Consider the following 16908-nt stretch of genomic DNA (forward strand, 5'->3'; position numbering starts at 1 on the left):
CCCTCCAGGCCCTGCTCTCTGAGAGGGGGGGCTAGTTGATGAACTGGGCTGGTATAAGACCCTAACCTCTTATCTCTCCCTCCAGACTCTGCTCTCTGAGAAGGTAGGTCAGTTGATGGACTGGACAGGGAGAAGAGCTGTGATCCGTATGAACGGGGAGAAGTTCCGTCGCTTTGTGAAGGCTCCTCCCAGGAACTACTCTGTGGTCATCATGTTCACCGCCCTGCAGCCACAGAGACAGTGTGGTGTCTGCAAGTAAGTTCACTACAGATTGTGACACCACGTAATGAGATTTAAACAAAGATTTTTGGTATCCATTACTTGGGAGTTATCGGGTGGGTAATGTTTGGTGTAGCGCAGGGGATTTTCGACCAACCATAGCTTGGCAATACTGTCTTCGTCCTCATTTAGTGGAAACAGGAGTGTCATAAAAGGTCTGTGTCCGTTTTAATTGTGAAAATAAATACATGATTTGTTCCATGGAGTAATTCTACAATGTGTACACCGCCATGTTGTCCATTTCAAGTCTTCTCTCATTGAGACAGGTGGGTGTTCAGCCCAAAGTGATGCATGTCAGGATACTGAGAGAACACTTCAAATAGACAACATGACAGAGTACTTCATAGAGCAAAAAATGTGTTTATTTTCTCAATTCAGACAAACCTGTCTGCAAGTAACAGCCACAGAGACTGTCTAGTCTGCCAGTCAGTAACAGAGACTGTGTCTAGTCTGCCATTCAGTAACAGAGACAGTCTAGTCTGCCAGTCAGTAACAGAGACTGTGTCTAGTCTGCCAGTCAGTAACAGAGACTGTGTCTAGTCTGCCAGTCAGTAACAGAGACTGTCTAGTCTGCCAGTCAGTAACAGAGACTGTGTCTAGTCTGCCAGTCAGTAACAGAGACTGTCTAGTCTGCCAGTCAGTAACAGAGACTGTGTCTAGTCTGCCAGTCAGTAACAGAGACTGTGTCTAGTCTGCCAGTCAGTAACAGAGACTGTCTAGTCTGCCAGTCAGTAACAGAGACTGTGTCTAGTCTGCCAGTCAGCAACAGAGACTGTGTCTAGTCTGCCAGTCAGTAACAGAGGCTGTGTCTAGTCTGCCAGTCAGTAACAGAGACTGTGTCTAGTCTGCCAGTCAGTAACAGAGACTGTGTCTAGTCTGCCAGTCAGTAACAGAGACTGTCTAGTCTGCCAGTCAGTAACAGAGACTGTGTCTAGTCTGCCAGTCAGTAACAGAGACTGTCTAGTCTGCCAGTCAGTAACAGAGACTGTGTCTAGTCTGCCAGTCAGTAACAGAGACTGTGTCTAGTCTGCCAGTCAGTAACAGAGACTGTGTCTAGTCTGCCAGTCAGTAACAGAGACTGTGTCTAGTCTGCCAGTCAGTAACAGAGACTGTGTGTAGTCTGCCAGTCAGTAACAGAGACTGCGTCTAGTCTGCCAGTCAGTAACAGAGACTGTGTCTAGTCTGCCAGTCAGTAACAGAGACTGTCTAGTCTGCCAGTCAGTAACAGAGACTGTCTAGTCTGCCAGTCAGTAACAGAGACTGTGTCTAGTCTGCCAGTCAGTAACAGAGACTGTGTCTAGTCTGCCAGTCAGTAACAGAGACTGTGTCTAGTCTGCCAGTCAGTAACAGAGACTGTGTCTAGTCTGCCAGTCAGTAACAGAGACTGTGTCTAGTCTGCCTGTCAGTAACAGAGACTGTGTCTAGCCTGCCAGTCAGTAACAGAGACTGTGTGTAGTCTGCCAGTCAGTAACAGAGACTGTCTAGTCTGCCAGTCAGTAACAGAGACTGTGTCTAGTCTGCCAGTCAGTAACAGAGACTGTGTCTAGTCTGCCAGTCAGTAACAGAGACTGTCTAGTCTGCCAGTCAGTAACAGAGACTGTGTCTAGTCTGCCAGTCAGTAACAGAGACTGTCTAGTCTGCCAGTCAGTAACAGAGACTGTGTCTAGTCTGCCAGTCAGTAACAGAGACTGTGTCTAGTCTGCCAGTCAGTAACAGAGACTGTGTCTAGTCTGCCAGTCAGTAACAGAGACTGTGTCTAGTCTGCCAGTCAGTAACAGAGACTGTGTGTAGTCTGCCAGTCAGTAACAGAGACTGCGTCTAGTCTGCCAGTCAGTAACAGAGACTGTGTCTAGTCTGCCAGTCAGTAACAGAGTGTCTAGTCTGCCAGTCAGTAACAGAGACTGTCTAGTCTGCCAGTCAGTAACAGAGACTGTGTCTAGTCTGCCAGTCAGTAACAGAGACTGTGTCTAGTCTGCCAGTCAGTAACAGAGACTGTGTCTAGTCTGCCAGTCAGTAACAGAGACTGTGTCTAGTCTGCCAGTCAGTAACAGAGACTGTGTCTAGTCTGCCTGTCAGTAACAGAGACTGTGTCTAGCCTGCCAGTCAGTAACATAGACTGTGTGTAGTCTGCCAGTCAGTAACAGAGACTGTCTAGTCTGCCAGTCAGTAACAGAGACTGTGTCTAGTCTGCCAGTCAGCAACAGAGACTGTGTCTAGTCTGCCAGTCAGTAACAGAGACTGTGTCTAGTCTGCCAGTCAGTAACAGAGACTTTGTATAGTCTGCCAGTCAGTAACAGAGACTGTGTCTAGTCTGCCAGTCAGTAACAGAGACTGTGTCTAGTCTGCCAGTCAGTAACAGAGACTGTGTCTAGTCCGCCTGTCAGTAACAGAGACTGTGTCTAGTCTGCCAGTCAGTAACAGAGACTGTGTGTAGTCTGCCAGTCATTAACAGAGACTGCGTCTAGTCTGCCAGTCAGTAACAGAGACTGTCTAGTCTGCCAGTCAGTAACAAAAGACTGTCTAGTCTGCCAGTCAGTAACAGAGACTGTGTCTAGTCTGCCAGTCAGTAACAGAGACTGCGTCTAGTCTGCCATTCAATAACATAGACTGTGTCTAGTCTGCCAGTCAGTAACAGAGACTGTGTCTAGTCTGCCAGTCAGTAACAGAGACTGTGTCTAGTCTGCCAGTCAGTAACAGAGACTGTGTCTAGTCTGCCAGTCAGTAACAGAGACTGTGTCTAGTCTGCCAGTCAGTAACAGAGACTGTGTCTAGTCTGCCAGTCAGTAACAGAGGCTGTGTCTAGTCTGCCAGTCAGTAACAGAGACTGTGTCTAGTCTGCCAGTCAGTAACAGAGACTGTGTCTAGTCTGCCAGTCAGTAACAGAGACTGTGTCTAGTCTGCCAGTCAGTAACAGAGACTGTCTAGTCTGCCAGTCAGTAACAGAGACTGTGTCTAGTCTGCCAGTCAGTAACAGAGACTGTGTCTAGTCTGCCAGTCAGTAACAGAGACTGTGTCTAGTCTGCCAGTCAGTAACAGAGACTGTGTCTAGTCTGCCAGTCAGTAACAGAGACTGTGTCTAGTCTGCCAGTCAGTAACAGAGACTGTCTAGTCTGCCAGTCAGTAACAGAGACTGTGTCTAGTCTGCCAGTCAGTAACAGAGACTGTGTCTAGTCTGCCAGTCAGTAACAGAGACTGTGTCTAGTCTGCCAGTCAGTAACAGAGACTGTGTCTAGTCTGCCAGTCAGTAACTGTTGAAGGAATTGAATTCCTCTGTTTTATTTCCCAATCAATATTAAACACTCTGTCAATGCATAAGGGTTTGTAAGACCCTTATTTTATAAGAATGGACAGAGCCCCGGTCTTAAAAGTCAAGTAACAGCCTTTAATTCAAGAGAGTACTCCCTTCATGCACATTTTACCACAGGTTATAAACTGAAAATGACGTCAGCGTTTTCTAAATGTTCTATCTCCTCTTGACACTGGTAGAAAGGCCCTATAGATCTCAAGCCTTCCCTCCTCGCCTAGAGCCAAGGTCAGTCAGTGTAGATAAGCATTCTAGACAGTCTGGAGATAGTCCGTCCCTGCCATCTGGAGACAGTTCATTCATTTGTACCAAGGAACAGACCATCATTGTTCTAAACTCTTGACTACATTATATCCTTTACAGGGAGCAAGAGAGAAAATTCATTCATGTACAGTAACATAACAGTATTCGGATTGTTCAGTCCTGATTGAAATGTATACATAATTAGTCATCATTGATGAAAATTCCCTTAACAGTAACAGAGACTGTGTCTAGTCTGCCAGTAAGGTGTCACATGTTAGTTTTACACATGGTTGGGGTCAAATACATGTCATATTATTTGTTTATGGTATGATTTATTCAGCTTGCACTATTCTATTAGTTCCATTGTCCTTGACACACTAAATCATTGGTATCTGAAATATTGAAAGGTATTTGACATGCTGTGTGTTTCCACCCCCACTACAGACAGGCTGACGAGGAGTACCAGATCCTAGCTAATTCCTGGCGTTACTCCACTGCCTTCACCAACAAGGTCTTCTTCGCTACCGTCGACTTTGATGAAGGATCTGACGTCTTTCAGATGGTATAACTCTTCTATCTCTTTTAGTTTATTTCACCCTTCACATGTTATTTAGAACCGGCCTGTCTCCCTGACTGTTATAACCGGCCTGTCTCCCTGACTGTTATAACCGGCCTGTCTCCCTGACTGCTAGAACCGGCCTGTCTCCCTGACTGCTAGAACCGGCCTGTCTCCCTGACTGCTAGAACCGGCCTGTCTCCCTGACTGTTAGAACCGGCCTGTCTCCCTGACTGTTATAACCGGCCTGTCTCCCTGACTGCTAGAACCGGCCTGTCTCCCTGACCGCTAGAACCGGCCTGTCTCCCTGACTGCTAGAACCGGCCTGTCTCCCTGACTGCTAGAACCGGCCTGTCTCCCTGACTGTTAGAACCGGCCTCTCTCCCTGACTGTTAGAACCGGCCTGTCTCCCTGACTGCTAGAACCGGCCTGCCTCCCTGACTGTTAGAACCGGCCTGTCTCCCTGACTGTTATAACCGGCCTGTCTCCCTGACTGCTAGAACCTGCCTGCCTCCCTGACCGTTAGAACCGGCCTGCCTCCCTGACTGCTAGAACCGGCCTGTCTCCCAGACTGTTAGAACCGGCCTGTCTCCCTGACTGCTAGAACCGGCCTGCCTCCCTGACTGTTAGAACCGGCCTGTCTCGCTGACTGCTAGAACCGGCCTGCCTCCCTGACTGTTAGAACCGGCCTGTCTCCCAGACCGCTAGAACCGGCCTGTCTTCCTGACCGTTAGAACCAGCCTGTCTCCCTGACTGCTAGAACCGGCCTGCCTCCCTGACTGTTAGAACCGGCCTGTCTCCCTGACCGCTAGAACCGGCCTGTCTCCCTGACCGTTAGAACCGGCCTGTCTCCCTGACTGTTAAAACCGGCCTGTCTCCCAGACTTTTAGAACCGGCCTGTCTCCCTGACCGTTAGAACCGGCCTGTCTCCCTGACTGCTAGAACCGGACTGTCTCCCTGACTGCTAGAACCGGCCTGTCTCCCAGACTGCTAGAACCGGCCTGTCTCCCTGACATTTAGAACCAGCCTGTCTCCCTGACTGTTAGAATCAAATCAAATTGATTTATATAGCCCTTCTTACATCAGCTGATATCTCAAAGTGCTGTACAGAAACCCAGCCTAAAACCCCAAACAGCAAGCAATGCAGGTGTAGAAGCACGGTGGCTAGGAAAAACTCCCTAGAAAGGCCAGAACCTAGGAAGAAACCTAGAGAGGAACCAGGCTCTGAGGGGTGGCCAGTCCTCTTCTGGCTGTGCCGGGTGGAGATTATAACAGAACATGGCCAAAATGTTCAAAGTTCATAGATGACCAGCATGGTCAAATAATAATAATCACAGTAGTTGTCGAGGGTGCAGCAAGTCAGCACCTCAGGAGTAAATGTCAGTTGGCTTTTCATAGCCGATCATTTAGAGTATCTCTGCCGCTCCTGCTGCCTCTAGAGAGTTGAAAACAGCAGGTCTGGGACAGGTAGCAGGTCTGGTGAACAGGCCAGGGTTCCATAGCCGCAGGCAGAACAGTTGAAACTGGAGCAGCAGCACGTCCAGGTGGACTGGGGACAGCAAGGAGTCATCATGCCAGGTAGTCCTGAGGCATGGTCCTAGGGCTCAGGTCCTCCGAAAGAGAGAAAGAAAGAAAGAGATAATTAGAGGGAGCATACTTAAATTCACACAGGACACCGGATAAGACAGGAGAAATACTCCAGATATAACAGACTGACCTTAGCCCCCCGACACATAAACTACTGCAGCATAAATACTGGAGGTTGAGACAGGAGGGGTCAGGAGACTCTGTGGCCCCATCCGATATAACCCCCAGGCAGGGCCAAACAGGCAGGATATAACCCCACCCACTTTGCCAAAGCACAGCCCCCACACCACTAGAGGGATATCTTCAACCACCAACTTACCATCCTGAGACAAGGCCGAGTATAGCCCACAAAGATCTCCGCCACGGCACAACTCAAGGGGGGCGCCAACCCAGACAGGAAGACTCAGACCCAGTCTCAACCCACTCAACCCAGACTCAACCCACTCAAGTGACGCACCTCTCCTAGGGACGGCATGGAAGAGCACCAGTAAGCCAGTGACTCAGTCCCTGTAATAGGGTTAAAGGCAGAGAATCACAGTGGAGAGAGGGGAACCGGCCAGGCAGAGACAGCAAGGGCGGTTCGTTGCTCCAGAGCCTTTCCGTTCACCTTCACACTCCTGGGCCAGACTGCACTCAATCATATGACCCACTGAAGAGATGAGTCTTCAGTAAAGACAGAGTTTGCGTCTCTGACATGGGTAGACAGACCATTCCGTAAAATTTGAGCTCTATAGGAGAAATCCCTGCCTCCAGCTGTTTTCTTAAAAATTCTAGGGACAATTAGGAGGCCTGCGTCTTGTGACCGTAGCGTACTTGTAGGTATGTACGGCAGGACCAAATCAAAGAAATATGTAGGAGCAAGCCCATGTAATGCTTTGTAGGTTAGCAGTAAAACCTTGAAATCAGCCCTTGCCTTGACAGGAAGCCAGTGTAGGGAGGCTAGCACTGGAGTAATATGATACATTTTTTTGGTTCTAGTCAGGATTCTAGCAGCCGTGTTTAGCACTAACTGAAGTTTATTTAGTGCTTTATCCGGGTAGCCGGAAAGTAGAGCATTGCAGTAGTCTAACCTAGAAGTAACAAAAGCATGGATTAATTTTTCTGCATCGTTTTTGGACTGAAAGTTTCAGATTTTTGCAATGTTACGTAGATGGAAAAAAGCTGTCCTTGAAACAGTCTTGATATGTTCTTCAAAAGAGAGATCAGGGTCCAGAGTAACGCAGAGGTCCTTCACAGTTTTATTTGAGACGACTGTACAACCATCAAGATTAATTGTCAGATCCAACAGAAGATCTCTTTGTTTCTTGGGACCTAGAACTAGCATCTCTGTTTTGTCTGAGTTTAAATTTGTTGCCATCCACTTCCTTATGTCTGAAACACAGGCTTCTAGCGAGGGCAATTTGGGGCTTCACCATGTTTCATTGAAATGTACAGCTGTGTATCGTCCGCATAGCAGTGAAAGTTAACATTATGTTTCCGAATGACATCCCCAAGAGGTAAAATTATATAGTGAAAACAATAGTGGTCCTAAAACGGAACCTTGAGGAACACCGACATTTACAGTTGATTTGTCAGAGGACAAACCATCCACAGAGACAAACTAATATCTTTCCGACAGCTAAGATCTCAACCAGACCAGAACTTGTCCATGTAGACCAATTTGGGTTTCCAATCTCTCCAAAAGATTGTGGTGATCAATGGTATCAAAAGCAGTTCTAAGTTCTAGGAGCACGAGGACAGATGCAGAGCCTCAGTCTGGCGCCATTAAAAGGACATTTACCACCTTCACAAGTGCAGTCTTAGTGCTATGATGGGGTCTAAAACCAGACTGAAGTATAGTAGTAGTTATATACACTGCTCAAAAAATAAAGGGAACACTTATGTGTTCTTAAATGTCTTAAATGTTACTGTTAAGGGAACACTGATGTTTTGGTCACTTTTGAATGCTGGCGGTGCTTTCACTCTAGTGGTAGCATGAGACGGAGTCTACAACCCACACAAGTGGCTCAGGTAGTGCAGCTCATCCAGGATGGCACATCAATGTGAGCTGTGGCAAGAAGGTTTGCTGTGTCTGTCAGCGTAGTGTCCAGAGCATGGAGGCGCTACCAGGAGACAGGCCAGTACATCAGGAGACGTGGAGGAGGCCGTAGGAGGGCAACAACCCAGCAGCAGGACCGCTACCTCCGCCTTTGTGCAAAGAGGAGCACTGCCAGATCCCTGCAAAATGACCTCCAGCAGGCCACAAATGTGCATGTGTCTGCTCAAACGGTCAGAAACAGACTCCATGAGGGTGGTATGAGGGCCCGACGTCCACAGGTGGGGGTTGTGCTTACAGCCCAACACCGTGCAGGACGTTTGGCATTTGCCAGAGAACACCAAGATTGGCAAATTCGCCACTGGCGCCCTGTGCTCTTCACAGATAAAAGCAGGTTCACACTGAGCACATGTGACAGACGTGACAGTCTGGAGACGCCGTGGAGAACGTTCTGCTGCCTGCAACATCCTCCAGCATGATCGGTTTGGCGGTGGGTCAGTCATGGTGTGGGGTGGTATTTCTTTAGGGGGCCGCACAGCCCTCCATGTGCTTGCCAGAGGTAGCCTGACTGCCATTAGGTACCGAGATGAGATCCTCAGACCCCTTGTGAGACCATATGCTGGTGCGGTTGGCCCTGGGTTCCTCCTAATGCAAGACAATGCTAGACCTCATGTGGCTGGAGTGTGTCAGCAGTTCCTGCAAGAGGAAGGCATTGATGCTATGGACTGGCCCGCCCGTTCCCAGACCTGAATCCAATCGAGCACATCTGGGACATCATGTCTCGCTCCATCCACCAACGCCACGTTGCACCACAGACTGTCCAGGAGTTGGCGGATGCTTTAGTCAAGGTCTGGGAGAAGATCCCTCAGGAAACCATCCGCCACCTCATCAGGAGCATGCCCAGGGAGGTAGGGAGGTCATACAGGCACGTGGAGGCCACACACACTACTGAGCCTCATTTTGACTTGTTTTAAGGACATTACATCAAAGTTGGATCAGCCTGTAGTGTGGTTTTCCACTTTAATTTTGAGTGTGACTCCAAATCCAGACCTCCATGGTTTGATACATTTGATTTCCATTGATAACTTCTGTGTGATTTTGTTGTCAGCACATTCAACTATGTAAAGACAAAAGTATTTAATAAGAATATTTCATTCATTCAGATCTAGGATGTGTTATTTTAGTGTTCCCTTTATTTTTTTGAGCAGTGTATATGTTATTTGTGTATATAGTAGTAGTTATATATATATATATATATATATATATATATATATATATATATATATTTATATATCTGTCTTATTTGTGTATATAGTAGTAGTTAAGTAGTATTTGTGTATATAGTAGTAGTTATATATCTGTGTTATTTGTGTATATAGTAGTAGTTAAGTAGTATTTGTGCATATAGTAGTATTTATAGTCTGTGTTACTTGTGTATATAGTAGTAGTTAAGTAGTATTTGTGTATATAGTAGTATTTATAATCTGTGTTACTTGTGTATATAGTTGTAGTTAAGTAGTATTTGTGTATATAGTAGTAGTTATATATCTGTGGTATTTGTGTATATAGCAGTAGTTATATATTTTCTGTTATTTGTGTATATAGTAGTAGTTATATATCTGTGTTATTTGTGTATATAGTAGTAGTTAAGTAGTATTTTATTTGTGTATATAGTAGTATTTATAATCTGTGTTATTTGTGTATATAGTAGTAGTTAAGTAGTATTTGTGTATATAGTAGTATTTTTAATATCTGTGTTATTTGTGTATATAGTAGTAGTTAAGTAGTATTTGTGTGTGTATTTAGTAGTATATATATTTCTGTGTTATTTGTGTATATAGTAGTAGTTAAGTAGTATTTGTGTATATAGTAGTATTTATATATCTGTCTTTGTCTCCCCAGTTGAATATGAACTCGGCTCCCTCCTTCATCCATTTCCCTGCTAAAGGGAAGCCTAAGAAGTCTGACTCCTATGAGCTGCAGGTCAGAGGCTTTGCTGCAGAGCAACTGGCCCGCTGGGTCGGGGACCGCACTGACGTACAGGTAGCCCCTCCTGACCTCTCACCTCTTCACCTTTCACTGATGTACAGGTAGCCCCTCCTGACCTCTCACCACTTCACCTTTCACTGATGTACAGGTAGCCCCTCCTGACCTCTCACCACTTCACCTTTCACTGATGTACAGGTAGCCCCTCCTGACCTCTCACCTCTTCACCTTTCACTGATGTACAGGTAGCCCCTCCTGACCTCTCACCACTTCACCTTTCACTGATGTACAGGTAGCCCCTCCTGACCTCTCACCTCTTCACCTTTCACTGATGTACAGGTAGCCCCTCCTGACCTCTCACCTCTTCACCTTTCACTGATGTACAGGTAGCCCCTCCTGACCTCTCACCTCTTCACCTTTCACTGATGTACAGGTAGCCCCTCCTGACCTCTCACCACTTCACCTTTCACTGATGTACAGGTAGCCCCTCCTGACCTCTCACCACTTCACCTTTCACTGATGTACAGGTAGCCCCTCCTGACCTCTCACCTCTTCACCTTTCACTGATGTACAGGTAGCCCCTCCTGACCTCTCACCTCTTCACCTTTCACTGATGTACAGGTAGCCCCTCCTGACCTCTCACCTCTTCACCTTTCAACTCTCACTCTAAGACTCTGCGTAATGTATTAGTCTGTGTTTATATGTATAGATGTGGGTGATCAGGCTGACTGTGTGTCTCTCTCTCTGTGTAGATCCGTGTGATCCGTCCTCCTAGCTATGCGGGGCCGTTGATGCTGGGATTCCTGCTGGCAGTGATAGGAGGACTGGCTTACCTCCGCAGAAACAACCTGGAATTCCTCTACAACAAGAACGTCTGGGCCTTCTCTGCTCTGGTAGGAACACACTGGTTCATTATGTAGCTGAGAATCAAAGTTATGGATGAATAAGTGTTGAGTCATTGTCAACGGTGTGTGTTCTCTCTAGTGTTTCTGCCTGATCATGACTTCAGGTCAGATGTGGAACCACATTAGAGGACCTCCCTACGCCCACAAGAACCCCACCACTGGACAAGTGGTACGTCCCTCTCTCTCTCTATAGATATCTCTTAACCCCACCACTGGACAAGTGGTACGTCCCTCTCTCTCTCTATAGATATCTCTTAACCCCACCACTAGACAAGTGGTACGTCCCTCTCTCTCTCTATAGATATCTCTTAACCCCACCACTAGACAAGTGGTACGTCCCTCTCTCTCTCTATAGATATCTCTTAACCCCACCACTGGACAAGTGGTACGTCCCTCTCTCTCTCTATAGATATCTCTTAACCCCACCACTAGACAAGTGGTACGTCCCTCTCTCTCTCTCTATAGATATCTCTTAACCCCACCACTAGACAAGTGGTACGTCCCTCTCTCTCTCTATAGATATCTCTTAACCCCACCACTGGACAAGTGGTACGTCCCTCTCTCTCTCTATAGATATCTCTTAACCCCACCACTGGACAAGTGGTACGTCCCTCTCTCTCTCTATAGATATCTCTTAACCCCACCACTAGACAAGTGGTACGTCCCTCTCTCTCTATAGATATCTCTTAACCCCACCACTGGACAAGTGGTACGTCCCTCTCTCTCTCTATAGATATCTCTTAACCCCACCACTGGACAAGTGGTACGTCCCTCTCTCTCTCTATAGATATCTCTTAACATAACCCCACCACTAGACAAGTGGTACGTCCCTCTCTCTCTCTATAGATATCTCTTAACATAACCCCACCACTGAACAAGTGGTACGTCCCTCTCTCTCTCTATAGATATCTCTTAACCCCACCACTGGACAAGTGGTACGTCCCTCTCTCTCTCTATAGATATCTCTTAACATAACCCCACCACTAGACAAGTGGTACGTCCCTCTCTCTCTCTATAGATATCTCTTAACATAACCCCACCACTGGACAAGTGGTACGTCCCTCTCTCTCTCTATAGATATCTCTTAACCCCACCACTGGACAAGTGGTACGTCCCTCTCTCTCTCTATAGATATCTCTTAACATAACCCCACCACTAGACAAGTGGTACGTCCCTCTCTCTCTCTATAGATATCTCTTAGCATAACCCCACCACTGAACAAGTGGTACGTCCCTCTCTCTCTCTATAGATATCTCTTAACCCCACCACTAGACAAGTGGTACGTCCCTCTCTCTCTCTATAGATATCTCTTAACCCCACCACTGGACAAGTGGTACGTCCCTCTCTCTCTCTATAGATATCTCATAACCCCAACACTAGACAAGTGGTACGTCCCTCTCTCTCTCTATAGATATCTCTTAACCCCACCACTGGACAAGTGGTACGCCCCTCTCTCTCTCTATAGATATCTCTTAACCCCACCACTAGACAAGTGGTACGTCCCTCTCTCTCTCTATAGATATCTCTTAACCCCACCACTAGACAAGTGGTACGTCCCTCTCTCTCTCTATAGATATCTCTTAACCCCACCACTGGACAAGTGGTACGCCCCTCTCTCTCTCTATAGATATCTATTAACCCCACCACTGGACAAGTGGTACGTCCCTCTCTCTCTCTATAGATATCTCTTAACATAACCCCACCACTGGACAAGTGGTACGTCCCTCTCTCTCTCTATAGATATCTCTTAACCCCACCACTAGACAAGTGGTACGTCCCTCTCTCTCTCTATAGATATCTCTTAACCCCACCACTAGACAAGTGGTACGTCCCGCTCTCTCTCTATAGATATCTATTAACCCCACCACTGGACAAGTGGTACGTCCCTCTCTCTCTCTATAGATATCTCTTAACCCCACCACTAGACAAGTGGTACGTCCCTCTCTCTCTCTATAGATATCTATTAACATAACCCCACCACTAGACAAGTGGTACGTCCCTCTCTCTCTCTATAGATATCTCTTAACCCCAACACTAGACAAGTGGTACGTCCCTCTATCTCTCTATAGATATCTATTAACATAACCCCACCACTGAACAAGTGGTACGTCCCTCTCTCTCTCTATAGATATCTCTTAACCCCACCACTGGACAAGTGGTACGTCCCTCTCTCTCTATAGATATCTCTTAACATAACCCCACCACTGGACAAGTGGTACGTCCCTCTCTCTCTCTATAGATATCTCTTAACCCCACCACTGGACAAGTGGTACGTCCCTCTCTCTCTATAGATATCTCTTAACCCCACCACTAGACAAGTGGTACGTCCCTCTCTCTCTCTATAGATATCTCTTAACCCCACCACTGGACAAGTGGTACGTCCCTCTCTCTCTCTATAGATATCTCTTAACCCCACCACTAGACAAGTGGTACGCCCCTCTCTCTCTCTATAGATATCTCTTAACCCCACCACTAGACAAGTGGTACGTCCCTCTCTCTCTCTATAGATATCTCTTAACCCCACCACTAGACAAGTGGTACGTCCCTCTCTCTCTCTATAGATATCTCTTAACCCCACCACTAGACAAGTGGTACGTCCCTCTCTCTCTCTCTATAGATATCTCTTAACCCCACCACTGGACAAGTGGTACGTCCCTCTCTCTCTCTCTAGATATCTCTTAACATAACCCCACCACTGAACAAGTGGTACGTCCCTCTCTCTCTCTATAGATATCTCTTAACATAACCCCACCACTGGACAAGTGGTACGTCCCTCTCTCTCTCTATAGATATCTCTTAACATAACCCCACCACTAGACAAGTGGTACGTCCCTCTCTCTCTCTATAGATATCTCTTAACATAACCCCACCACTGGACAAGTGGTACGTCCCTCTCTCTCTATAGGTATCTCTTAACCCCACCACTAGACAAGTGGTACGTCCCTCTCTCTCTATAGATATCTCTTAACCCCACCACTGGACAAGTGGTACGTCCCTCTCTCTCTCTCTAGATATCTCTTAACATAACCCCACCACTGAACAAGTGGTACGTCCCTCTCTCTCTCTATAGATATCTCTTAACATAACCCCACCACTGGACAAGTGGTACGTCCCTCTCTCTCTATAGGTATCTCTTAACCCCACCACTGGACAAGTGGTACGTCCCTCTCTCTCTCTATAGATATCTCTTAACATAACCCCACCACTGAACAAGTGGTACGTCCCTCTCTCTCTCTATAGATATCTCTTAACATAACCCCAACACTAGACAAGTGGTACGTCCCTCTCTCTCTCTATAGATATCTCTTAACATAACCCCAACACTGAACAAGTGGTACGTCCCTCTCTATAGATATCTATTAACCCCACCACTGGACAAGTGGTACGTCCCTCTCTCTCTCTATAGATATCTCTTAACCCCACCACTAGACAAGTGGTACGTCCCTCTCTATAGATATCTCATAACCCCACCACTGGACAAGTGGTACGTCCCTCTCTCTCTCTATAGATATCTCTTAACCCCACCACTGGACAAGTGGTACGTCCCTCTCTCTCTCTATAGATATCTATTAACATAACCCCACCACTGGACAAGTGGTACGTCCCTCTCTCTCTCTATAGATATCTCTTAACCCCACCACTGGACAAGTGGTACGTCCCTCTCTCTCTCTATAGATATCTCTTAACCCCACCACTGGACAAGTGGTACGTCCCTCTCTCTCTATAGATATCTCTTAACCCCACCACTAGACAAGTGGTACGTCCCTCTCTCTCTCTATAGATATCTCTTAACATAACCCCACCACTGGACAAGTGGTACGTCCCTCTCTCTCTCTATAGATATCTCTTAACATAACCCCACCACTGGACAAGTGGTACGTCCCTCTCTCTCTCTATAGATATCTCTTAACCCCACCACTGGACAAGTGGTACGTCCCTCTCTCTCTATAGATATCTCTTAACCCCACCACTAGACAAGTGGTACGTCCCCCTCTCTCTCTATAGATATCTCTTAACCCCACCACTAGACAAGTGGTACGTCCCTCTCTCTCTCTATAGATATCTCTTAACCCCACCACTGGACAAGTGGTACGTCCCTCTCTCTCAATAGATATCTCTTAACCCCACCACTGGACAAGTGGTACGTCCCTCTCTCTCTCTATAGATATCTCTTAACCCCACCACTAGACAAGTGGTACGTCCCTCTCTCTCTCTATAGATATCTCTTAACATAACCCCACCACTGGACAAGTGGTACGTCCCTCTCTCTCTATAGATATCTCTTAACATAACCCCACCACTAGACAAGTGGTACGTCCCTCTCTCTCTCTCTATAGATATCTCTTAACATAACCCCACCACTGGACAAGTGGTACGTCCCTCTCTCTCTATAGATATCTCTTAACCCCACCACTGGACAAGTGGTACGTCCCTCTCTCTCTCTATAGATATCTATTAACCCCACCACTAGACAAGTGGTACGTCCCTCTCTCTCTCTATAGATATCTCTTAACCCCACCACTGGACAAGTGGTACGTCCCTCTCTCTCTCTATAGATATCTCTTAACATAACCCCACCACTGAACAAGTGGTACGTCCCGCTCTCTCTCTATAGATATCTCTTAACCCCACCACTGGACAAGTGGTACGTCCCTCTCTCTCTCTATAGATATCTATTAACCCCACCACTAGACAAGTGGTACGTCCCTCTCTCTCTCTCTAGATATCTCTTAACCCCACCACTGGACAAGTGGTACGTCCCTCTCTCTCTCTATAGATATCTCTTAACCCCACCACTGGACAAGTGGTACGTCCCTCTCTCTCTATAGATATCTATTAACATAACCCCACCACTGGACAAGTGGTACGTCCCTCTCTCTCTATAGATATCTCTTAACCCCACCACTGGACAAGTGGTACGTCCCTCTCTCTCTATAGATATCTCTTAACCCCACCACTGGACAAGTGGTACGTCCCTCTCTCTCTCTATAGATATCTATTAACATAACCCCACCACTGGACAAGTGGTACGTCCCTCTCTCTCTCTATAGATATCTCTTAACCCCACCACTAGACAAGTGGTACGTCCCTCTCTCTCTCTCTAGATATCTCTTAACATAACCCCACCACTGAACAAGTGGTACGTCCCTCTCTCTCTCTATAGATATCTCTTAACCCCACCACTGGACAAGTGGTACGTCCCTCTCTCTCTCTATAGATATCTATTAACCCCACCACTGGACAAGTGGTACGTCCCTCTCTCTCTCTATAGATATCTCTTAACATAACCCAACCACTGGACAAGTGGTACGTCCCTCTCTCTCTCTATAGATATCTCTTAACATAACCCCACCACTGGACAAGTGGTACGTCCCTCTCTCTCTATAGATATCTCTTAACCCCACCACTGGACAAGTGGTACGTCCCTCTCTCTCTCTATAGATATCTCTTAACCCCACCACTAGACAAGTGGTACGTCCCTCTCTCTCTCTATAGATATCTCTTAACATAACCCCACCACTGGACAAGTGGTACGTCCCTCTCTCTCTCTATAGATATCTCTTAACATAACCCCACCACTGGACAAGTGGTACGTCCCTCTCTCTCTCTATAGATATCTCTTAACATAACCCCACCACTGGACAAGTGGTACGTCCCTCTCTCTCTCTATAGATATCTCTTAACATAACCCCACCACTGGACAAGTGGTACGTCCCTCTCTCTCTCTATAGATATCTCTTAACCCCACCACTAGACAAGTGGTACGTCCCTCTCTCTCTCTATAGATATCTCTTAACATAACCCCACCACTGGACAAGTGGTACGTCCCTCTCTCTCTATAGATATCTCTTAACCCCACCACTAGACAAGTGGTACGTCCCTCTCTCTCTATAGATATCTCATAACCCCACCACTAGACAAGTGGTACGTCCCTCTCTCTCTATAGATATCTCTTAACCCCACCACTAGACAAGTGGTACGTCCCTCTCTCTCTATAGATATCTCATAACCC

At 46.8% G+C, this 16908-nt stretch overlaps 1 protein-coding gene across 1 annotated transcript in view; it reads left to right on the top strand.

The window, feature by feature from the left end:
• The window catches only part of LOC110519852 (magnesium transporter protein 1-like), a 45052-nt gene that overhangs the window by 986 nt on the left and 27158 nt on the right, over positions 1-16908 (top strand). Inside the window, exons 2-6 of the mRNA XM_036943588.1 lie at positions 86-255; positions 4271-4388; positions 9907-10047; positions 10743-10883; positions 10975-11064. Of these exons, the coding sequence (XP_036799483.1) occupies positions 86-255; positions 4271-4388; positions 9907-10047; positions 10743-10883; positions 10975-11064 (660 nt within the window). The remainder of the gene's footprint in view (positions 1-85; positions 256-4270; positions 4389-9906; positions 10048-10742; positions 10884-10974; positions 11065-16908) is intronic.

Source organism: Oncorhynchus mykiss, chromosome 14 (genome assembly GCF_013265735.2).
Source record: "Oncorhynchus mykiss isolate Arlee chromosome 14, USDA_OmykA_1.1, whole genome shotgun sequence".
NCBI classification, from domain to species: Eukaryota; Metazoa; Chordata; class Actinopteri; order Salmoniformes; family Salmonidae; genus Oncorhynchus; species Oncorhynchus mykiss.